Below are 25,029 nucleotides of genomic sequence, written 5' to 3' on the forward strand. Positions count from 1 at the left end.
TATTGCTTTCTCTAGGTGCATCAGTGGATGGAGAATGCAGGGACAGACCTATAGTCTACACCCTTGCCATGCAGGATCCTTTGGTGGCAGATGACTGCGAGAAGATGAGCAACATGGGAACCTTTAATTCCTCTCATCTTCACCACAGTGCCAACTCTCTAATCCTAAATATGGAGAAGGGAGACGAAGAGGAGTTAGCACTGGCAATGCGGGGAGGCACAACAGGAGGACTTACCCCATTGTCCCCACAATCAGAAGGTCTCCCTTCCTCCTTTGTCCATGCCCCAGCTCTGAGAAGGAGCAAGTCTCAATCCAGGCCTCCTCAAATGGTCAAGTTCTCAGAAGATACAGTGGACAATGGATATAATGATGGGTTTGATGTCAATATTAGAAGACATCCTATGAGTGAGAAGCCACAGCGTAGGGTATTCTGCCCCGATGAAACAGGCAGAGATAGAGGCCGCCCAGCGAGCCACCATGGACGTAGCAGGCAGCATCACAACCATCATGGCCAAGGCCGTCACCACAAGGGCCGCAAGACACGATCAGACAACAACCTTCACATGGTTCCTTTGGAGAAAGTACAGAGGCCCTTTGAGCACCAACAGCAAGGTCTGGCAAACCCCCTTTGTAATCCAATGCTCCTACAGAATCCAGCACACAGACTTCCCATGGCCTATTCCCAGTCAAGGTCCGACTTTACGCCTCAGGGTGCAGTTCAAGGAAACCCACACGTTGAACATTACATGGGTCTTTACAGAGACGAAGACGACTGTTGCTCTACCTGCTCTTCCTCATCATCGGACTCTGAAGAGGAGGGCTATTTTCTTGGTCAGCCAATCCCTCAACCAAGAGCAGTTGGGCGCTACTATGCTGAGGACTACCCAACAAGGGTTACAGCCATCTCTTCACAATTCCATGGCTCACAGACTGGTCGCAGAAAGGGTCATCGTTCCAAAAACTGTATAATTTCTTAACAGCTCAGAGTGTATTTACATTATTATCTGCACTACACTGAGCAATATTGATCTTCTTTTCGATGGACATTTAGCAGATGAATCCAAGTTTGAAAAGGATGTCATACTCCACCTTGTAAAGTGTCCTTTAAGTATTTGATTTATTGTTATTATTATTAAAACAGCCCATGTCAAGATGCATATCATCTTTAAGGCCAAAATCTACTGAAAAACAGATAAATGCCTACTGTTAGGAAAGCAAGGAAATATGGTCTCTTTGTCAGGTCGTTTTTTGTTTGTGTGCGCAAATCAGGGCATAGATGCTGGGCCTTACAAACCTTAGCACTGCACATCCATTAAGATAAATGGACTGGAACATTTTGAATAATTATGCCCAGAGTTGGTAATGCCGCAACATCTTTTTCTTCAATTTCAGCATTTGACATCAAGTCTTTTTAAAATGTGCGTTTAGTTAAATGTTTTGCAGCAATATCTGTGTGCAATAAAATGGCAACATAATGTACACAGAGCCTGATAAAGTAGGAAATTAAAAAGAACCAAATAATTATTTAATTCATAATAGTACAAAATGATTATGTATATACTAAGTTAAGATTTTCATACTGGTATTTTTATATCTTTGGTTTAAATAATTGATTTTTGAAGTGTATAAGAAAAAGCAACTGTTAAGGTAACCCAATAGACCTCTTCAACAGTTATGAGGAACAACAAAGATGCCACTTCATCAACTGTGTTGTTCACAGCAAAGTGCCATGTTACTTTGTAACAATGTTTATAATAAATGTTTATAATAACATGCAGTATATTCCAAAATGCTCACTTTGTGTAGAAAATGCAAATGGCAGTTACATTTAAATGTTACTGTATTCAGCTGTACTGCTCACTACCCTGACATAACCAGCTAAATGCTTTGTGATGTAAAAAGACGCTTGTAATAAATATTTTCCCCCCTTAAAATGGATGTTATTTTCTTACCTTTTTTGCCAGACACAATTGTTTATAACCTTTGGGTTGAGTGATGTTTTTTTTTTAAGGTTAGAGGGTATAATTCAGTGCTGCACTCATTTGAAAAGTTGTCTAAAAATATATGGTATGAAGTATGCACATCTTTTTTTTTTTTTATATATAATTTATATTTTATTGATTTTTATAACAACATCATAATGGCAAACAATTATAAAAAAAACAAACAGATTAAAAGGGAACAACAAAACAGGCAGGAAACATAATAGACAATAAATGGATGACAGAAATTAGATACAACGATGTAGAAAGTATCAACAGTGCATCACCAGAAGGAGGGCATATGACATGTGCTTGCAAACAAACAAAAGTAAATCAACACCCTGGCAGTGATGTGTTGCGTTCCCCTGATATAAACTGGCTAAAATTGTCCCATTGCTCCTTAGAAATGTCATTTTTCCAGTTCAGCTTTCCAAGCATATTTCACAAGCAGCTATTGTCATAATTTCCACAGTTTCAGTGTCGGAGTTCTTGGTTCTTTCCAAAATCTAAGAATTGGCCGAGCACATGTTGTTAAGCCAGTTGTTAATACTTTAAATGAGTATTTACTTAAATAGGGTACTACACCTTTATCCCCCAGGAGACAAAGCTGAGGTGATCTGGGAAGTTGGCATCCCAACCAGTCCTCCATAAGTGCTAAAACATTGTTCCATTATGGGAAAGCCATTCGGCATTCCCATAAGGCGTGAATATATGTACCACATTCTGATTTACATTTCCAACACAAACTACTTTGGATTAAACCCATACTATTAAGTCTTGCAGGGGTGTAATAATATCTATTCAGTATTTCATATTGAATAAATTTGCCTCTCGCTTCTCTGATATACTTCCCATTCTGTAAAAGAATCCTCTCCCACATCTCCTCATTCAGTGTGTATCCCAAATCTATCTCCCAAATCCTCTTAAGATTTTTACCTTTATTATTGTTTAACCATGGACACATTTCATACCACTTTGAGGCTTTAAGGAACATTACCGGTAGTTGAAAGTATTGCTCGATTGTGTTTTTATCCTTGGGAAAGTGAAATTTTTTTTCCATACAGTGTCTGATTTGCAGATACTTCCAGAGGTGAACATGACCCTGTAAGTTAAATTTCTCCCTCATCCTGTTACAAGAAAGAAACTGGTCATCCTCAAATAGGTCCCCAATCAGTCTAATACCTCGTCTTAGCCATTGTGCCCAGTAAATTGTTGGTTTATCTATTTTTATTTTAGGATTATACCATAGGGATGCATATTTTTGGTTAATTTCAGTGAGTTTACATGTTTTATGAACCTTTTGCCACACTGTCTTGGAATAAGCAAAGATGGGGTTTACCCTTGTTTTTTGAGCCATCCTTAACGTTTGTGCGAGGGCCTCAACAGGTTTAAACGGAGAAGTTTAAATTGAAGTGAGTTTAATCAGGACCCAGTCCATTTCAGGGTTAATTTCTACCCAATGTTTTGCAAGTTTAGCCATTTCAAATGAAATGCTGTAATATTCCAAGTTTGGAAGTGATAGACCTAACCCTAACCCTTTAGGTTGGCAGAGTTTATCCAAATTAATTCTAGGCTTTTTTCCCTCCCAGAGAAAATGTTTTATCATGTCATTATATCTTTGCAATAATGGCTTTGGAATACATATATGTATCATTCCAGGTAAGTAATTTATCTGTGGGACAATTACCATCTTTATTACGTTTACTTTCCCCCACAAAGTCAAACGTAACCTGCTCCAGTTTTCAAGGTTAGTTTTAATTTAGTTTAATAGTTTTTCAGTGTTAGTAGTAATACTATCTTCAACTTCTGGGTTCAGTTCTACTCCCAAATATTTCATACCTTTCGGGAACCATTTAAAGTTAAATGTTGCGAGAAGGTTAGGAGAGCAGGTTTGGGAAACAGGCATGGCTTCTGACTTGTGCAAGTTAATCTTGTAACCAGATACTTTTGAATATGCTTCAATAACTTCCAGCAGTACTGATATAGAGCGAGTTGGTTCTTGACTCAGAAGTATGCACATCTTAAGAGAACTGACACAAAAGTAATCTGCTAGAAGTTGGAAAACATTTCTGAGTCTATATCAACAAAAAAGAAAAATCAGATAGGTACATGCCTCAGGGAATGCTGAAATAAAATCCAGAAATGAAATAATGTCAGTAAAATGATCCATGGATATCTTTGATGAGATCAAGCGTGCCCGTGGAATATTTATGCAGTTTATTTTAATATATCACAGTATAACAAACCTTAAATTTACCAAAAATTATATTTACTACAACCTTCAGAGACATCTCAGTTTGTGCAAAGCTATGTCTCAATGTCGTCAAAATGATCCTTGTGCACAGAATGCACAGAGAATGAGAGGGAGGGCATAGTTTACAGTTTGCTAAGCAAAATGAGACATACCATTGAAACAGAAAAGGCAATCTTGAACAGTAAAAATTGACTAGAAAGTAGAGTTGTTAAGCTAGCAGCACCAAGTCAAGCATCTGGATGCTATGTCGTAAAAATGTACCTAGCTGAAAAATGGTACAAAACAGGACTGTTTCAATTCTTTTGGAAAAATGATCATGCTAGAGGGGCTTCATTTTATCCTAATAGGTAAACTAACAAACACAAATAATGGTTAACCAGCTTTTCTCTGACATGACACTGATGGCTCTTTTTTAAATAATCAGCAAAACAACAGAAAACTCATTTTAAAGAATATGTTAATTTAACTTTCCACAGAGAGCTGAAAGTGAAAAAATCTGTTCAAAACTAACACTGTTCAGCCCCATATACAACACTTCTCCATTTTGAATCTCTCCTCTGGTTTCTGTGCTGTAGAATCATTGTAGTCCAGAAATCCAAAATAGAGCCGAGAAATCCATTGTGTTCAGCAGTCGATCCCATAATGCTCAGTCTCACATAGAATACCGCAGGCCAAAGTGTCAGAAAGATGAGCTGTGATTGACTCCTGTCTTTGCAAGTTTATGACCCGTTAAGGACGTAGATGGGGTTGTTGAGTCACAGACAGAAGGTTCTGGCTGCCGTATGGCCTCGTCCAGTTCGTTGATGAAGTGCTTGAGGTCTTCTAGGCATCGTTCGCGGATTTCCCCAAGGTTCTCCCTAAGGGGAACCTGCAGCTGCTTCTCCAGATTGGGGTCTTTAGCCACCAGCATCTTAACCACCATGCCAAATGTCTCGCAGTCCTGGCGGTACACCTGAAGTGGGATATGAGCATAGAAGCATGACGTACACAAATAAATCAACAAACATAAACAGCAAAAGAGGAATCCGATGAAAGCTTTCCTTTCAAAAACACTCTAGTATGTAGCTTTACAACTTAAAAGGTGTTAACAGGCAAAGGTCAAAACCTTAAATAGAAAAGCTCTTACTTGAGTAGATGTAAAGTTGTTTCCTTCCTGGTCTACCTGACGCCTAGGTGTAAATATTCCAGCTTCACTGAGCCTGTGCTGATCATTCTGGTGTTAACACACATCATGTAGTGTCAAAAGATAAACACTTCTCCTCTCCACTTTAATAAGGGCCCTTTATATAGGACAAGGTAGCCCAAAGGGCAATAAACCCCCACTTTAGGGGGGGCTCAGAGGCTTATAACAGGTGTTGGAGGGACAATGAGGAAGAAGCTCCGGTGTCCTGTTAGGAAGCTGTGATTTCACACCGAGCCTCAAATGTCTCGTAAAACGGAGGGAGCCCGCTGCTTCACGAAAAACTGGTGGGATCCAAAAAAACCACCCAAAATATTAGTTTGACTCACGATCCTTGATAATATCTTACAGAAACTCCAAAAGGGGAGAATACCATTCAGCTAATCTCATGGGAATCCCTTTTGTGTTGGGTTTCATTTTAAAGCTCCATGCATGGACAAGATGGGTTCCCACACACAAGACTTTGAGACAATTTTTTACATTACATACATTTGCCAGCCAAATGCCTTGCGTGTAGTAGAACCTGGTTTCAAAATAAAAGTCATCACTGGGATGCAACAACACATTTGCTATCACATTGTTTTCTGTAGTTCCTCCACTATCGTCATCAAATGAAGGCAAGAAATCTAAAATTAAACATCATACTTCATCACATGTGGGATCCTTTACTACGACAGTGTGTTTCTGTTTTCTGCAAAAATGACCAAGTCCTAGTTGACAGCCCTGAGGGACTCTGAGATGTTGTTCCCTTCTAAATCTGGTCATTTCCATCTGTCCCTCCACATTTCTTTCTACAGTCAGTCTTTCTCTGCCTTGTTTTGTCTTACCTAACATTCCTTTGGTAATTTATGTTTATTAAAGTGGTAAAGAATTAATCCAAATGGAACTAGGACTAAATAAAGCATCTATCCTTCGTGCTGCAGGCGGATGCGAGGACACTTCCAATGACAATTGTTATGCGTGGATCTGTGCTTATCCATGTGTGTGTAAAATAAAGCTGGGCGAAAGCAAATTTGAGTCATTCACTGGATAGCAATGGTGGCATCTTTCCTGCAGGGCGTTCAAACTCGTACGCTTATTTATAGCTTTTAACCATATTCCTGGAAAACTAAGTGTAGTCAGAGAAGTAGGGGAGGATCCAAAATAAAGTTCTGCTGCCAAACAGAGTTTACGTACTTGTAACAACAAATGGTGACTTTCTTAAACCGTAGGTCTGAATTACTTCCACTCATATGTTAAAGCTCCATTAGAGATTTAAGGGAGTTCTTTGCATTTCTGGAACTCATTCAGTGAAGAATAAACCATTGGAAATGTTTCAAATCATGTGGCAACAGAAGATTGTTTTAATGTTATGAAATCAGAATCATGTCCACCAAACACCATCTGTAGTCAACATGTTTTCCTCAAAGCATGACCTGAATCCAACTACAAGATGAATGCATTCACAGGAAATGTTTGCTGAACACAAGAATACATACAGTTTCAGGAAGGAGTGCTTTGACGCAAAATAATCAAACACCTACCCCCCTTAGTCATATCAATATCACATGAGGATTCCTAGTATACAAGAACTGAACAAGTCAGACTAACAAACCAGTGAGGGGAACTTGCTCCTCTGCGCTGAATTGTCCTACCTTCTCATTCAACAGCTGATAACTAATATCAGTGATTCATCAAATTTTCGGAGGAAGTGTCCAATCAAGTGTGTGGACAACTACTATGAATACAGGGAAAGTTATTTCTAGATAACAATGTGCTGAAAACATTCTTCCTGTATTCAAACGCACTTCCTGAATCCCCTCCCTCATTATCCAATCAGGAAGGAAAGGACCGGTTCTTGATGTTGGGTGGGGTCGTTGGAGAAATATCTGTTAAAGGCTTTATATGCGATTTTTTTGATCCAGCAGATGTCGCCCTTGAGCACCAGCATGAAACCAAAACAACTCGTGCTGCATTGTTGTGTTAGCATGCTAATGCTAGCGACCTTTATTATCCTTGTATCTTCACACTGCATGTCAATTTACCCTGAAATGAGCGTGATCTAGAAACACAGTTAAGCAGTGAGTACAGTATGTTATTCTTCTTTTCTCTAGTCCCTCAATTAAACAACTTTTATTCACGAGGGGAGGAGTCAGCCGTCGTCAACAAACAGAAAACATGACTCTGAAAACATCACAGACAGTGGGACTCGGGTGTTACACCCATTGTAGACAGTCATTACTCAGAGTTATTTTCAGAGGATATACTTGATTTCTATTATATTTAAGTGTGAAAAATCACATATGAAGCCTTTAAACTCTCCCTCTAAGAAAAACCTGTTTAAACTTTATTTTTATAGCCAGTTTAAGCAGGATTAGGAATGAGTGAGGACGCCTGGCCGGAGAAAAGAACAAGAGTTGGGGCCTCAGTCCAGTTCTGCCATCTTTGTACCTAGAATAAAAAACAGGCTGGAACTGTCTTGCTGTCTGTCTTGTAGCCAAGTATATTTAGGTTTCCTGAACAAATGAAATAAAACTCCTTTTGTTTCACAGCCTGGGATTTTTTTGCGGAGGAGTAAAGCGTCATACACTTTATTGCCTCTCATGCCTTGTCACTCAATACAACCAGTAGTATGTACTGCAGCCAAAGTCAACTCTGACAATGAGAGCGGGGTTCAGGTTGAATTTCAGCAGACCTACTTCACTTAGCTACACAAACACGCTGCGCCGCTGGTATAAACGCAGCCCGGCGCGTTGATGGAAAGTGCTGCTTTGGATGTATGGAAAAGTGTCGAGACGGTCGGTGAGGAGCTACCGGGCTGCAATGTGTTTGTGTCAGTGTGTATAGAACAAGATGGCTAGACCAGATTGGGTGCAGAAAGCCAAACATCTGGCCGACACTTGTCAAGAGGCTGCCGACTGCAACAGAAACGTCGCTGCATGAGAAAGGGACTCTGTTGTTTTGGCTTGGAAAAAAAGAAAGTCTAACTTGAGAGTGTTTGGGCTGTGTGTTCTGGGCATGATGGGAAATTGATACCAGCCCCAAAGACAAGTGCTTACACATATTACAAATGCCACTTTGGCGGGGAACCAAGTGTCACATGAAAGAGATTCTCAGAGGTTCTTATTAGAAGGTATGCAAGGCTTAAAAAACTGAATTTAGGAAAAGATGCTGGGGCATAATTTTAGATTGAATTCCAAAGTTTCTGTTTGGATGTTTTATATTTCAAGAAGTGATGACAGCCTGGATATACAGCACGCCACAGAAAGTGAAACTTGACTCTCAGGACACATGGATGATTATTTAAGAATTAAAATTCCTGAGAAAAAAAAGCTTAAACCTCAACAAAACAGAACCAATTAAACAAAAAACTAAAGACTTTTCAAGACATTCGTGTGAAATCAAGGCCTTCAATCTCTTTATAACACCTGAGAATTTCCAGTAAAGTTTGCACAATAGAAGCTACAATGTACGCAGGCGGACGCAGATGGGAGAGATAAAGACGTTGCTATAAAACAGGCCACAAGCTGCAGTGTCAGCAGCAGCATTATAACGGCGTATAGGCTCTGTGGCGCAGCTATATGCGAGGGCGCAGTGTGTGTGTGTGTGTGTGTGTGTGTGTGTGTGTGTGTGCGCTCCAGGGCAGAGCTGGCTCAGGTTTAACGTTCCCAGTAAAGCAGCGGTGGTGCTCACTGGTGCAGGAATGGGCCTTCATTAGATAACCGAGCTGGAGCTGGAACGTCGAGCCTCGGGGCGGTGTGCGCTCTGTAAAGTGGTCTGCCTCCGAAATTTATAGCTAGCGCAGAGCTATAGCATGTCTGAACTTCACTTGTGTTTCTGCTTTCGTTTATGGGTTCTTGTACCATGTACCATTATCCTTGCGCTTTTACCCAGGCCTCTGTGTGAGTGTGTATGTGTGTGGGTTTGACTCATCTTTTCATACACATAGATGGAGAGTTGTGGGACGTTAAGTTGGGTATAATGAGCAGCTATTTCAGTCAAAGGGTAGATTAACAACAGCCAGAGGAAAAACAAAACTATAAATGCAACCAGCTCGTCTCAGATGTGCGGTGGTAGTTCGCGAGAAGACGATATGTGGGTCATAAAAAGGTGACTTTCAGGATGTACCCTTTGCAATGACGACTGGTGGACAGAGAAGTTCATTTCCTGCCTCGTTAGAAACCTCATAGGTTTTCTATTCCCGCAGTAATGCCTGGCCAGTAAAGCAAAGCTGCGTGTTAGTCAGAGAAGTCAGGGCCAACATACATAAAGAACTGTTTCTCCAAGAGGGCAGCATGTGTCACACACAGTGGGTTGACATTTATAGAAAAGTTTGACAAACTATTAACTCGTAATGAGCAGATTGTAAATGTAGACATTTTGGAAGTGTGACTGCACATAATTAAATCTTTTCTATTTTTCCCCCCTTTACTAATGCTTCACAAAGAGGGTGCCAATGAATAAGTCTGGGTATGGTATCTACATGAGTTATATGTTGGCTGAGGCGCCAAAAATATGTGGAAAAAAATGTCTAAAGCACGATTGTAGCGGATATTGTAAATCACAAAAAAAAAAAAAAAAAAAAGGTTTTGAGTTTGATTTGAGGGATAATGTGTTATTATAGGTTTTCAAGTTTCAGAGTTACGTATGATGAGGTGTTTTGGGTACCTTCTCTATCTCCTGAGCTTTGGATGCGATGGCCACGGCTCGCCGCTCGAGAAGGTTGTCCGCCGACGGCTTTTGCCTCTCCTCCGCAACCGGCGCCACCTGCAGCTCCTCTTTTTTTATGTCTGGTGGATGGCAGTCGTCCTAAAAATGAAGAGGAGAGAATGGAGTCAGTCGTTACATTTGGAAACATACTTTCTTAGAAAAGTGAGCAACAAACTGTGAGATCGTATCATGATTTCTAATACATGACAATATGCGGGCGACTACATGGCACGGAGGGAGAGGATGTAGGTCAGCATCTCAGAGAGTGACCGACTGACTGTTTAACCTCACAGGAAAGATGTGTTTAATGAGGTGTACCAGAGGATGAAGCTTAGATACACAGTAGCTGAAAAGCCAGAGGATAGTCCATACATGTAAGGTGGTGGGGATTCATAGAAAAGATGATTAGGAATTTAAATTTCAGCGATGAGATATGTTCTGATAGCTTAGAAAAATACATTTGTTTAGCCCGGTTTTACCCCTCATCTGTTATGTAAACTGTGTTCAGCTGTTTATTATATCTTCAGAATAGGGAATATGTCTGTACAAGCCACAATGAGCCATTAGGAGGCTTCTTAATGGGCAGAAAGGAAACTTTAGTACCCATAAGTATTGCTGTTAAAGCCAAAAGAAAGAGCAAAGGGGGGGGGGGAAATCGAGGCCAACTCGGATCACTGCTCAATTGCTTTTGCTCATTTCCTGATACTATTAAGAGTTTGTAGTCCAGGACGCGGAACTGCCCAGCCATGACTGAAGTCCACTCATACATTAAGCGGACCAAAGTCTTATTAAGTCTCTGGATGACCGAGGAGAGAAATTACAGGGGGATGGCGCATCACAAAGCAAAGAGTGTGGTCGAAAATAAAAAGCACAGCTCGTAAAGCATCATGTAATTATTACTGCTTCCAGTTCGCTCCCTGAGGCGATGAGTGGGTCAAGGAAGATTGTCTTTGTCTTCTTCAGCCCTGGAAATATATTCCTGTCCTAAGTCTTTTTTTTTTTTTTTTTTTTTCTCTTTCTTGGCACAGCACAACCTGGAACCTTTCCCTTTGTGATGTTATTTTTCGGGCCATTTTGCCTTCTACAATTCTACAATTCACTTAGTATAAGCTTTTTTTCTCCAAAGCGACGTACATCAGGGAGTAAGTGCAACACAAGTAAGGATCTAGACGGGAGGAAACAATGTCAGTTAATGCAAACGAAGAGCTTTAAGTCTGATCGGACACACAGGTGCTGACAGGCAGTGCACAGAGGCAAAGCATTCTATTCTCTTATCAGCATCAAAACCATCCTACGTATCTTCATTATCAAACACGTGTTTATTTAGATAGGACAGCAGGAAATGCTGGGAGGAGAGAGTTGGGGATGACATGCGAACAAAGGCCCAAGGTCAGATTCCAACCCACAGCCGTTTCTATGAAAACTACAGCCTCCACACATGAGGTGCGCAACATAACCTATGGGCTATCCACCGCCTTAAGGGTCGTCCCACTCTTAATAGAAAGCTTGGCTGATACATATTGTGCAAAACTGAAATAAGTGAAAAACCTGAAAGGCAGGCGAGTCTGGCAGAATTTGTCATTACCAAGTGACAGGAAAAGTCCAATCCTGCTTCAGTAAAGAAAATTAAGTCACTAAAAACCATTACGTGACAAACATGAGTGTCTAGATATCAAATGTTACGGCATTTATTGAATTGTAGTCGGAATACCACACATGCAAAGGCATCGCTTTCTCTTAAGCCGCCTTGTGAACACGGCTAAAAATATCAGAATGACTTGAAGACCTTTAAAATTCGAACAGGTTTTTTTTTTTTTTTTGCCTGTGTATGGATGACTTTTGTTTGCAGCAATTATTTGAGGTGGTGAAAGGTTATCGAGCTGGACATGTCAGGAATTTGATGGTTTGAGGAGGGACAAAAAAACAAAAAAAAACAACCCGGTGACCTTTTCAGTCACAGGACGTGCTCTCCCACCCGCTAGGCCACCGTGGCTCGCAGCCAGAGTCAGAGCTGCTCTTTTAGGGCCCCCTTGTTGCTCTCTTCCGTCTGGGATGGCTCCAGAAAGCCTGCGTGTGTGTTTGTTGAATCCCCCCTACCCCCCACCCCCCACAGCAGGCAGTGGCCAGGGCCATGAGTGCAAAAGCTTTACTGGGGGCACAGCACAGGCCTTTCATCTTAGCCAAGGTTACGGGTTTGTGCCCCCAGAACAGAGGACAACAATGCACCACAGGCTACATCAAACACACGAAGGACAAAAAAAAAAGAAAAGAAAGGCAGCCGTGTGTATGTGTGCATGTGGAGGGGTGGGGCACTTAGTGAAACTTTCATCACAGCAGTTGATGAGGTGAGGCTGGGTGGTTCTTACAACAAAAAAAAAAAAGCACATTAAGAGGACTTTGTTCCATCTTTTGTCTTGTAATTTCGGACACATAAAGCAAGTGCACGGCTTCAAAAAGATATCCAGGTGCCCACTTTAGCAAACAATTTCAACATAAACAACCTCAAGTATGTTCTTTGAAAGATCTAAGGGCGGATAATGAGATGAATAAGACTCTAAAAGGGGGACTGAAAAATGCAGCTGTTCAGGCTTTTAGAAAAAAGGTACTTTAAAATAAATAATATCATGAGGTGTTCTCTCTTTAAATGAAGGACAGCCACTGACACGGGACAATAACAGCAGTTACAAGAGAAGCAGCTGCACTGAGAGAATGTTTTTTTTTCTTCTGCAAGGAATAACTAAAATAATGCAGAAACTGTTGACTTCCTTATGATTGTTATACACTGTTATAGAGTGTATGAGACACGAAGGATTTACAAAAAAGGGCTCTCTTGGGACACCGGTGGCCGAATGGTGAGTTTGTGTGCCCCATGTACAGAGGATGTGGTCCTCGAAGCGGACGGCCTTGGGTTGGAATCCGACCTGTGGCTCCTTTCCCGCATGTCTCTCTCTAGCCCCAATTTCCACCTCTATCCACTGTCCCGTCTCTCAATAAAAGGCGCAAATGAAAAAAAAAAAAAAATAAATCTCTCTTGTCCATCTAAAATAGTTTAGAAAAGACAAACGTATATGCAATGAAACATGAAAATAATTTATGTATAGCCATTTTCATATACGCACTCCGGAAAATATCTAGATAATTTCGGGGAGGACTGCTCCGGAGATTCTCCCGACCTAGCCGTTCACATATGCTCCTCACTATCCCTGTCAGAGGGGAGGGGGGTCTCCTGAGGTAAGACATGATATAACAACGCAGAAGTAGGGGCTGAAGCAACAGAGTCCGCTACACGGCATGCTATGTGTAATACAAAGGAATGACAACATCCTCAAATGAGCGAGAACAACATACTGACGAACAGAAAACAGAATGCAGACGTTTAATTCAACAGCGATCATAGAGGTCGCTTGCAGACACTCTATGCACCGTGCAGCAGTCACAGTATAGAAACATCACTCCAATATGAATTTAAAAAAAATAAATAAATAAATGAATTTTTCAAAATGTCAGTTCTTCAGATGTTATGTTTCCCCAACAGCTTTTGAATTATTATTATTTATTTTTTTTACTTTAGCGAGGGCTAGCCATGGCTACAAACCAGAAAGCATTCATTCAAGTTCTCTTAGAGCTCCAGTATATTATAGGCGGTTTATTAGGGAGCAGGTCTGGAAACATATCTAATATTGATGCCTCGAGTCCATCATCATCAATGCCATTAAACTCATAAAATGGATGTTTTGTAGTTTGGATTGTGCCCAGTATTTTAAAGCCCTTACATAATTAGTTCTGTGGTAATTTGAAAGTTAACTTGTCAAATCAAATGAGCACTTTCAGGTCAATAACACTGGCATTTTTCCCGCCTCCACCATACATCTCCTTACAGAAATGTCGGTTGCTTGTCGGTACATCAAAGCTTTTTCCTGTGACCCATATACTACAAATCCATTTCTGACAGGCACAGCACCACTTGACCTGCTGGACAGTCACAGCTTCACCAAACACACCGAGTCCTACTCTTCAGCAGGAAATAAAAAAGGAATTGATTGTTCTTTGTAAGCCGTCTAAACACATCCAAATGAGATCCACGGGGACGCCTCCTCGTTTTGAGGCAAAGATCCAAAGATAAAGCTGTGACTTAGCTACTGAGTTAGCCTCTTGACTTTCTGGGTGGCCACGGCCAGACGCACTGCGCCTAATCACATCTGATTCTATTTACACTCCTCCGCGGAGTCGGAGACGGAGGAGAAATCAGCAGAACAAGCTCTCATTTGCAAAACAGACAGAAGGGATCTACGTTCTGAATGTCGTTCAAACATTTAGTGCATCTTTTAAAAAAAAAAGAAAGAAAGAAGAGGAGAGCACTTTAAGGAGGCACGGCGCGTTCTTTCGTCGACCATTACGAGTCCTTGTGATTGAAGTCTGCTTACAACACCGGTAAACAAAGCGCTGGCCTGATGGCTTTTATGCTCTGCGTGAGGGCCACTTTAAAAGCCATTAACATACTTCAATGGGACGAAACACTTATTAAAAAGGATGGGATTTAAGAAGTTCCAGATGCATCCAGCTGCACAGTGACAGAGAAGGAGTCCGTAATATACATCCAGGACTAAACTGCTGTGCTTCTAAATTTAAAACTAAAAAGTGTAATGATGAAAAGAATAAATACACTCGAGGAAAGCGAATATATTGTGATAATTACTGAACATTTTTCTTCATAAACTTGAGCTCACCTTGATCGAGGAGGCGCTGTGTGGGGAGCCTTCTCTTGACAGGCCTGGGATTTTTTCTGGAATGAGAAAGGGACAAAAAAATTTGTTAAAAGTGAGCCTTCAGTGAGGAGTGAAATTAAATCAGAGAAAAAACTGGTTTAAGATTGAGCAAAATGATCAACTTGAGAAGGCAGGAGGTTGACAATCAATGGGAAAAAAAAAAGTCGATTAGTGCGTCTGGGAATTAAGTAAGGGCTTGTGTTAATTGGGAAGTTTGGTTCCAAAAACCCAGACAGGTACCTCGACTTGAACATCTTGAACAATCCAGAAACAGATGGTTCTCAATCCAGCTCCGAAGGTTACATTTGTCTTTTGTACGGACTCCCACTCATCAATCGAACACCACCTCTCCAACTTTCCATTTATACCTCCACTTTTCTTCAGCGGTTTCTTAGTTTTTGTAAGCTGACCAACCGAGTCCACCAAAGGAAAAAAAAAGGGGATCTCCGAGCACCTCGCTATGAAACAAAAACACCTCGATGGCTTCAGGAATATCCATCAGACATCCTATACCCTCTTCCACGTTGGTCCACACACGACCTGGTGGCATTTTTATGAGGCCTGACAAAGTGGCAGACGGAGTGGTGGGAGGGGGAGGCTGGCCTGCTGGACATATTAGAAACACTCCCTGTCTCTATCAGGTTACCCGGACTGGGAATAGGTTCAGTTTTAACGATTGTAACCTTTTGCATGTTCTGGAAACAAATCCTCCGCATATCTTCTCGTCTTTGCTGCCATTAATTTGTTTTGGAGAATCAATCAGCTGAGCGACAGTGTGATGAAGGGGTAGAGATGTAGATGTCGTCGTAAAAACGGAGTGTAATGAAACATCAACGCAAGTCAACTTTACTCACCAGCCATCTTGCTTTGGGAAAACGTCTCTTCAAACCCTGCAAGAAAAACAAAAAAACCATACGGTCACTTCCAGTGCAGATTTTTTTTTTAAAAAAGCATTCTTATCTTACAGCAAGCACATCTAGTCTAATCAATTAGTTTCACTCAAATGTGATGGATGATGTTTTGATTGTAGCAACATGACTGCCTCACATCAGCACAAACCCCATGCTCTTGTTTTTCTAAGGTCCACTAGAGTTAAAGGCACCAATAAGAGTGGCGATGAAAAGAACTGCGGGCCGCACTCAAGATGCTCACAGAATCTGCTCCAAAACTCCAGAGCTGGACATCTACAAATGTATGGTTTATAAATAAGGAAATACTTTGGCACATTTAGTTGCTGTTTTAAGATTTGCTGTAGGCCTTTTGTAAATCACATTTTTAAAAACTAGGGTTGAGAAGTCTACATTAAGCAAATTAATGAAAAAACACTTATCTTGAAGGGAATAAAATCCCAGGTAGCATTTGAGCGATATACTCCACATGCTGCAGCTGCAAATGATCTTTGTCTTGTTTGCAGCGCTGAACTGAATTAAAAAGGAGCCTTTTCTGACAAGACAAGAAGCCCAGAAACGTGTGACTGTACCTCCACAACAGATGGCACATTTGTTTTCTATATGACAGGGACTCATTGCAGCACAGCCAGCACTGGGTGCTAGCTCAAACTAAATGTGATTTCCAGAGACCTGGATGACAGATTTTCTCTTGTGTCAAAAAGCACAGCGTGCATGTGTTGTGTTCTATTATTCTCACTGTTGACAACATTCAACTTCATCCTGTCTGATTTCAAACATCTACAGGTTTGATAATCTATTCTTCGTGCTTCTACTTCTGCTTTCCACAGATGTCAGCCGCTGACATTTTCCTGACATGACAGGGGTGCAAGGAGACGTGCGAGGAATGGATATGAGCCTCTTGTAACCCATGTCAAGGCTCGCTCTCACAGCTCAATGTACAGACCTAAAGCGTCGTGGCCACTCTGCTGAGCAAAGAGCGCCCCCCAGAGGTGCTCAGGAACACCTGCGTGACCCTCGGCGCCGTCCACACCTGAAATTCAGCCAGACAGATCATCACTTATTGAAAGGACGGGAGGAGAGTTTAGAGGTCTTAACAATTCATTTTCATTTTGGGGTATATCGTCCTGAATTTAAATCTTGTACTCTACAGCAAGGCCTGATTATTTTTGTTGATGGAGCAACGCCAGTTCTGTATGAGCAAGTTGTATCTGCCTGTTCTGTCTTTGATTCCATCTGTACATTTCAGGATGTGCCAACTGCAAAGATTTGCCAGTGACTAGCATTAAAATCTCCTTCAGGCTGGAGACTAAAATGTTCCTTTTAAAAAGCTCCACAGTGCATCATGGGAAGGCGATCTAAGATCTACATACTCTTGCCTTGCTGTGAGGGGAATGGCAGGCCCTTGGCTCTGTCGGGTGAGTATCCTCGGCTGCTGACGCTGGAGCCCGAGCGGCTGTGAGGGGAGCGGGGCACATCGCGGCGCACAGGGGATCGCTCTCTGACAGGAGGGAAGGGGGCGGCTTTTCTCCTGAAGAGGTCTCTGTCCTCCCTGGAGAAGAAAAAAAAAAAAACACAGAGGGAATGCAGAGACATGTCATGATCTGAAGATGTCCAAACAAAGCAGTGTTTGCTGTTTCAAAAAAAGATGCAGCTTTTTTTATTTTTTATTTTTTATTTTTTATTTAAAGTGACTTCCTCCCCTCACGTCTGCAGTATCGATGGCTGCAATGAGTCAAACTTGATTTGTCCATGACTCGTCTCATGCAGTGACCGTGCGTGCATTCCCTCTTACCCTCTGTCCAGGTTGAGGATGGCTTGCACTAATGTGTCCTCCCCACTCTCGGGTAGCGATCTGGCAGCCGGATAAACGCCTTGGCTCCGCACGCTGTGAGGAGCTGGAGCGCGTGCACTAAAGAGGGAACAAAAAAAAAAAAACATGCAAAGTGTGCAGTCACTTGCAAATACAAAACACGTATAGAATGACACAGCAACACGTTTTATTTGGTCGACTAAAGGGTGTATCGCTTTTCAGTGTGCGCTTAGAGGTAACATGAGCAAGTCAGCTGTGTACAGGTCTTTACCTCATACACAAATACCTGATGGCCCAACTCGCCACCATGTCTCCACTGACCTCTGACCTCCACTTACACCAACTCATCCAATCAATAAAACTGGAACTGACACAGACTTAAATGTTTGGGATCCCCTGCAGTAACCTACCCAAAAGGTTTTTAAGAGCAGCACGTTCCATGCAAAGTTGAGTCATCACATGTCACTTCACTGTTTGATCATGTTGAGTCAGAGGTTTGGCAGTGTGAAACAGCAAACGTGCATCCTGAAATCCTGATCCAAAAAAAAGAGTCTCCTATCACAAATGCTCAATCTCAGAGAGAGTACTGTAACACTTTCAAAATAAAAGTCTAGCCCTGAATTTGCAACTCATCCCGTATCCTAAATACAGACAGTTCAGTGGGAATGAAATCTAAACTGAGGAGCCAGGAGACTAAATCATTTGAATAAGATGAGACAGGCCAGTTTGGGTCAGAGCAAACCATGATTTATGATATCTGCTATGTAAACTAACATTTCAAACACATACTCAAGGCCCACTCCAGCAAATCCCCCCCCCCCCCACCCACACTGAACCAGAGGAGTACACCAGAGTACTTGTTCACAACATGACTGTAAAAAAAAAGGCTGCCCCCTTCTGTCACTAATGATCACATCCAGTTTTCAGGAGTAATACTACATACATGGAATCATTTGACAAACTAGATTTGGAATTTGAGTTTGGCTCCTTTAAGACAAAAAGCAGTTTACCCAAACTCCAAAGGCCGTCCTGTGTGGGGGTCCTCCCTGGGTACTCTGTAAGGATAGTCCTCCTATTCATAAAAAAAAAAACAAGTGTCAAAAATATGAATTAAAAATAGAATCCATTCAGGCAACCTTTCGTCACAAAAACAGATAATGATGAACTTCGTTACAAAACATCTGTCAAGTTTTCATCTAGAAATGTGTGTCCGATCTCCATTCATCTAAATCAGTGGTTCTCAACCGGTGGGTCGGGACCCAAAAGCGGGCCGTGGGGCCGTTTTCAATGTGTCGCAAATGAGCGCCTGGAAAAATAAAACTGTCAGAAAGTCTATAAAGCGCATTTTAAACGTGTTTTTCAATAAATAAATCTGATTGGTTGAGAATATTATGAATTTGGGGTTACGACTTGTTATTAAGCAGATGGGTGGTGGGTCGTGAGGCTATACCAGTTGACAACCACTGAGCTAAATGTCTCTCTACAGTTTGCGTCACCATGTCGCCTGCCTTCATTACTGTCAAAGTGAAGATGAATATTAAATAACATGAACGTCAAGACATGCTCGCCAGAGTTAAAGAACATCCCTCAAGGAAAACTGTTATTTGTGACACTGAGAATGGAATGTAATGAGTCTTAAATTAAATGTATTTTTGTAAAATATATATATATATATTTTTTTTGTGACCTGGGTTACAGCTTGAAATAAAAAGAAAATAACTCAACCCTTTATCATATAACGTCCATGACCAAGAGGTTAATGAGATGCACTGTTTACTTTACACTATAGCACACTTTGTGGCTGGAAAATATTTCCTTACACAACAGCACCCTCTGCTGGTCAGTTATGAGAGCTGCTATTAAAGCAAAATTCTCACCATGCCTTGCAGTTAAAATAAATGTTTGCATCAGTACAAAATGGGAACATATTAAGACACTGCTTGCCTTAAAAGCTGAATAACTTTATATACATACATATTCAAGGACCATTTGTACATGTTTGTAAACATATTTAAAGAGATAAAAAATGTTTTAAACGTATTTAAAAACTCAGACGCATATGAACCAAACATGTTATTATATTTTCTGCAATAATTCACTACATTTTTTATTTGTTTTTGTCTTTCCTTTAACATTCAGTCCTTGCAGTTCCTCATATATGCTCTAAACACATTAAATGTCTGATTCTCATACACTCACCCTTCTTGCAGGTGGAACAGCTCTGCGTTCAGCAGGGAAATGAATGCTGTCACCATGGTAGCCCCGCTGATCTTCGTGGTAACTTCTTGGGCCCCCGCCATTCGGGAAAAACCGTTGACCTCCTTCGTATTCATATCCACCCCGACCGTATTCCTCCTCCGGCCTGCCAAAAGGGCCCCTCCTTTCCCCCCCTCCAGCTGCTCGTGGGTACGGACCCTGGCAGGCAGGGAACATATCAGAATTTAAAATTAGCACTTCAACTGGTGTTTTGAAAAGTGATTTTAGTTGTAGTTGTAGTTTACGGGAGCATATGCCGACTTGTTTCACCTGATGTAGAAATAAACCTCTTAAATACACACACCTGCACAAACAGGATCCTGTGGACATTAATGGAGAGGTCTCAGAGTGAGGGGGCTGCTCACAGCGAGCGCTCCAGGGCAGTTTTTGGGGTTCGGTACCTTGCTCAAGGGCACCTCGGCAGTGCTCAGGAATAGGACTGGCACCTCTCCAGCTACCAGACCAATTTCCGGACTTGAACCGGCGACCCTCCGGTTCCCTACAGACTGAGCTACTGCCGCCCCACAACTACAAGCAATTCCAGTTTTCTATCCCCTACATTAACTCTCTACAGCTAACTAGACAGAACCACAATAGTGTGCTTTGAAAATAATCTTTATACCATTTTCACAAACAGGCATCCTGTGTCATTTGAATTAGGAGTGACGGAGGGCTAACCTTGAAGTCAAGAGTAAAAAAAAAAAACCAAGAGAAGAAACCATGAAGTCAGACTCACCGGTCTCTCCGTTAGAAAGCGCTCGTCGTACACCTCTCGTATACTCCTGTCTCTCCTGTACGTCACTGCAAGAGGCAAAGGGCGCGGAAAGGGTGATTTCACAAAATGAAGAAGTTTTCACATGTGCAAGTATAAAAGATTAAAAGAGATCGATCCCAACAGACAAAAAAAAAAAAAAAAAGACAGCCACATAAAAGCAGACATAAAAAATATATTTTAGAAAAGTGAAGTTGTAATCATTGACTTACTTTTTCACTCAAGGACTTCTGTGACCTTCTGACAAAAATCTGTAAAAAGGAAGACACGTGTTAATACTCCACTGCTGGGTTATGAAAGAAAACAACACATCATTGTTATTTTCAAAATAACTGAGAGGAAGATGTCTATGTAACTTGAACACACTGAATAAGGCGATCAGATACAGAGCACAGGTCATCACATGTGAGCTTTAACTAAGCCGGTCTCTTCCTGCAGACTGACCTACAGTTCACTGTCCACGATACAAACACATTGTTAAACACAGCAGCAGTACGACATTACCCAGCCGAGAAGAAGAAGAAAAAAAAAACACACATTTACCATAATGGTGAATTCACTATCAAGCTATTTCCATTTAGAAAGGAGAGCTAGCATCGCTAATTAGCCAGCCTCCACAAATGCTGCAAACACTCACAGGTTTGTTTTGATCTGAGAAAAGGTTTGGTCATTTCTACTTCCTCCCAAAAACAACCTACACATATTGAATGTGAAATCAAGCACCCGACAGATAAAGGCGGGTTAAGTTAGACACTTTAAATACAACATATCCGACGTAAACAAGCAAAACAATCTCACCTTTCTCTAACGTTTTGGTTAGCAGAGCCTTTCCGCTGGCGACATGTACAACGGCGTTATTATTGGAGGAGGGGGAGCGCGCGTCATCAGCAAGCGACTCAAAGACATGTTTGTTTCTTTTTTAACCTAATGTAAGCCCCTTTGAAAGTGCAAGAAACTCTGCATTTAAAACCAATTTATTCAACCTTTGGAAGCCGCGTTGGTAAGTTATTTCGTTTATGCATTTCGAAGTAGCAAATATAGAAATGCTATTAGTTCGCATGTTGATCTTTCATAATGGATGTGCTTTAAACAATCCTTTGCTTCCGTGTTTTAGTGTTTTATAAACGTCCAGTATGAGTGGGGGTTTGGCACCAAGCAAAAGCACTGTGTATGTGTCCAACCTGCCATTCTCCCTCACAAACAATGACCTACACAAGGTAAGTCACTCCTTACTCATCGTTAGTGTGTTTTCATGGATTCATTCATCTTGATCATTTTGTGGACATCTCTTTAAATCGTGTCAACCAGCTCACAGTAATTCTTCTTCTGGGTCTGTGAAGCTGCAGCCTCATATGGTGAAACAGTCTATGGGTGAAACATCTAAATTGTAGCAGATCTATGTTTGGATAGGAGCCAACCATATGTTGTCAACAACTGTTTGCAGGACAGAGAGTCTACACCTGTTACGTATACAAATCAGTGTCATCTTTATTGTTTTATAGTGATGTACCCAAATAGAAAGGAATGTGTGGGCTTGTACCTTCTAGCAGAATATAAGCCACACTGTGCGATGAAGACTTTGTCAATGATTGTCAATGATTGTGAGATCTTGGTCCGCACTTTGTCAGCCATGTGTGTCTCTGTGTTGTCTGACCACGGCTGAATAAATCCCAACATGATCCACAGTCTGTTTCCGTTTTCATCATTGTTCATCTACGACAGAAATAACCCCCACTTAACACTAATGTTGACCGGGATTCATCTTTATCATAACATTTAACAAATGCAAATATTCTAATAATAGTGTTATGACACTATAGTCTACAAACTGAGGTCGATTCATCAGTGAAACATCTTCTTTTTTTTTTTTTTTATGTGTTTCAGCTGTTCACCAAATATGGAAAAGTTGTAAAGTAAGTTGTTCTTATTCACTTCTTTCATCCGTGTGTCAGCTGTTAGAGAAGAGAGATCACACTTTTAAGTCTTCAAATATTTGCTTGTAGTAATATCATTGTTTTTACGTTGTGTGTATTCCAGGGTCACCATTGTGAAGGATAAAGATACACGCCAAAGCAAAGGAGTGGCATTTGTTCTCTTCCTAGACAGAGAATCAGCTCACAATTGTGCCAGAGCGGTAAACAACAAACAGGTGAGTCTACTTCTCATTACGAGCCTGATTGTTCTGATGCGTATGTTGTGAGCATGAACTGGAGTCTCAGAGCTCACCGATGTGTTTGTCTCCTAGCTGTTTGGCAGAACAGTGAAAGCGAGCATCGCCGTTGACAATGGGCGAGCTACTGAGTTCATAAGGAGAAGGAACTACACAGACAAGACGAAATGCTACGAATGCGGGGTCAGCGCATAGTTAATGCTTTTTGTCCCATTCGATTATCACATTCTATGAATCCTTTTATTCTGTCTTTTGCGTTGAGAAAATGTACGTATGTTTTACTGATGCCTTATAAAGGATTCGGGTCATCTGAGCTATGCGTGCCCCAAAAATATCCTGGGAGAGAGAGAACCCCCAAAGAAGAAGGAGAAGAAAAAGAAGAAAAAGGCGGAGCAACCCGAGTATGTGTAAGTGTCTTAAAGCTGATATCATGAGATGTTGCACAGTAGAATGTTTCCGTATTGTAATTGCGACACGATTTCCCAAAACAGTGAAGAAGAAGAAGAAGAAAGTGAAGAAGAGGGCGAGGACCCAAAATTAGATAGTCTCAGCCAAGCTATAGCGTTTCAGGTTTGTGTCTATTACATATTAATAAAAAAAAAGGGTGTCAACTGGGTAAAAGGAAAGACTTTCCGCAATAACTTAGAACTGTCATGTCTCCCTTCAGCAAGCCTGTATGGAGGAAGAGGAGGAGACACAGAAGAAGCAGACACGTTTGTCCCAGGAGGACGACGCTCACGCTTCAACGTCTTCAGACTCTAAGAAACCGAGGATCAAAAAGAGCGCTTACTTCAGCGATGAGGAGGAGCTCAGTGACTAATGATATACATTTGTTCATGACGTAAAGGTTTTTTGTGCATTTTTTTTTTATCATATAGGTTGTACAGATAGGTCATGATTGTTTATAAACTCTGAATTATTGTTCCTTCATCGATTCAATGAGTGTATGTTTTGTTTTCATTGTCAGGCAATAAATCCCTATTTTTTAACAACAATCCAAATGTATTGTTGGTGTTAATTCAGATTCAGATAAAGGATATATTTAAAAAAAAGGTTACTTACAACAAATTATTTGTTAAATTAAGCACGTGGTATAACACTATTTAAATCTGATGCTGAAAATTATTTTTTGCAGTTGGATTACTCAACTGAACGTTTTATTATAAATGTGAATTGTGGGTTATTCATACAATGTCCGTCAAGACAGAAGAAAGGCTCTGTAAACATGCATTTGCCTTGTTCGACTTCCATACACTTGCAGTGACCTAGATGCTTGTGTGAAAATCCTGAATATTGCAAAAGCTTAAAGGCTGCAGTAAAGGTGGGGGGGGGGGGGGGGGGGGGGGGTTTGCTGCGGAAAATTCCAATCGTTGGGGGATAAATGGAGAATCCATCTGCTTGTCTTTTGATATGAAAACGATGGGAACCTCTGGCTGCTCGAGTCTGGAGCGTTCAGCATGTGAAATGAAAGACACGGTACGGTGGTTCGCTTGGAAAATATGGCGTTTGATGCTCGCTTGCGTCAGTGGGCAAATAAAGAGAGGGATTCCCCGATGCTTTTTTTTTTTTTTTTTTTTTTGCGCCTAGCTGTGGTCTAAAAACTGCAGCGGCATTTCTTCAATCAGTGAGCTCAAAGATGTTGGTTAATGAAAGGATTCCAAGTACAGCGAGCTGCTATGAACCGTGCTTTCAACCACACGTGTTTTATAATGAGCCTACTGTCGGCATCTATGGCATTTGTTACATTTACGTGTACACGGAAATTGAATAAATATACACCTAATTATGAAAAAAACTGGACAAATGAGATCGCTGCCGTAGCTGCACTTCAATTGAGTGAAAATTATCTCAAATGCGCCGACTAGTGGTAAAAGGTATGCATCAAATGTATGTGTTGTTGCAAAATGTAACGAACAGGGGACATGAATGTTCCCAATGTCTGCTTGAAATTGCACGGTCTTTTTAGTACACGGACAATTTTTCTGTTAGCTGTTGTTTACTTATTATACGGAAATGAATCAGTAAAATATCAACATTTAAAATAAAGTAATATTTTTCAGGGTCGTTTTTCAAATAGGAGTTAAATAGCTAAATCAGCTGCAGTGTTTAATTATTATAACAACATTTATAGTAATTAATTAAGGATTAGCAGAGGACTCGCGTAGTTACAGGTCATACGGAACATTTCATAATAAATTAATAATCTAACTGACACATTACATGTATAGTACACAAGTGT

General features: G+C 41.0%; 3 protein-coding genes across 6 annotated transcripts in view; 2 read left to right on the forward strand and 1 right to left on the reverse strand.

The window, feature by feature from the left end:
• Nucleotides 1–1,938, forward strand: part of prickle1b (prickle homolog 1b) — a 29,116-nt gene extending 27,178 nt beyond the window's left edge. For both annotated transcript variants that reach the window (XM_061029701.1, XM_061029700.1), the window contains exon 8: nt 16–1,938. In XM_061029701.1, the coding sequence (XP_060885684.1) occupies nt 16–977 (962 nt within the window). In that variant the 3' untranslated portion in view covers nt 978–1,938. The remainder of the gene's footprint in view (nt 1–15) is intronic.
• A 2,246-nt stretch (nt 1,939–4,184) lies between these two features.
• On the reverse strand, nt 4,185–21,402 carry pphln1 (periphilin 1). 2 transcript variants are annotated; one of them, XM_061029483.1, is made up of 12 exons: nt 21,258–21,402; nt 20,833–20,871; nt 20,585–20,649; nt 19,792–20,007; nt 18,603–18,664; nt 17,575–17,691; nt 17,159–17,331; nt 16,726–16,812; nt 15,726–15,761; nt 14,833–14,888; nt 10,064–10,204; nt 4,185–5,188 (listed from the first exon to the last, which is right to left on the reverse strand). In XM_061029483.1, coding segments are annotated over exons 2-12 (1,227 nt in total). In that variant the 5' UTR covers nt 20,834–20,871; nt 21,258–21,402; the 3' UTR covers nt 4,185–4,915. The 2 variants fall into 2 exon arrangements, with proteins under 2 accessions (XP_060885466.1, XP_060885465.1); XM_061029482.1 differs by having other exon boundaries at nt 17,153–17,331.
• Nucleotides 21,403–21,505: 103 nt separating this feature from the next.
• zcrb1 (zinc finger CCHC-type and RNA binding motif 1) lies at nt 21,506–23,785 on the forward strand. 2 transcript variants are annotated; one of them, XM_061029484.1, is made up of 8 exons: nt 21,506–21,620; nt 21,735–21,837; nt 22,505–22,533; nt 22,658–22,769; nt 22,866–22,973; nt 23,088–23,197; nt 23,282–23,360; nt 23,458–23,785. In XM_061029484.1, exons 2-8 carry the CDS (start codon nt 21,754–21,756, stop codon nt 23,608–23,610), a joined length of 675 nt encoding a protein of 224 aa, XP_060885467.1. In that variant the 5' UTR covers nt 21,506–21,620; nt 21,735–21,753; the 3' UTR covers nt 23,611–23,785. The 2 variants fall into 2 exon arrangements, with proteins under 2 accessions (XP_060885467.1, XP_060885468.1); XM_061029485.1 differs by having other exon boundaries at nt 23,088–23,191.
• Nucleotides 23,786–25,029: the final 1,244 nt, after the last annotated feature.

The sequence above is a fragment of the Labrus mixtus genome, chromosome 22, assembly GCF_963584025.1.
Source record: "Labrus mixtus chromosome 22, fLabMix1.1, whole genome shotgun sequence".
Taxonomy (NCBI): Eukaryota; Metazoa; Chordata; class Actinopteri; order Labriformes; family Labridae; genus Labrus; species Labrus mixtus.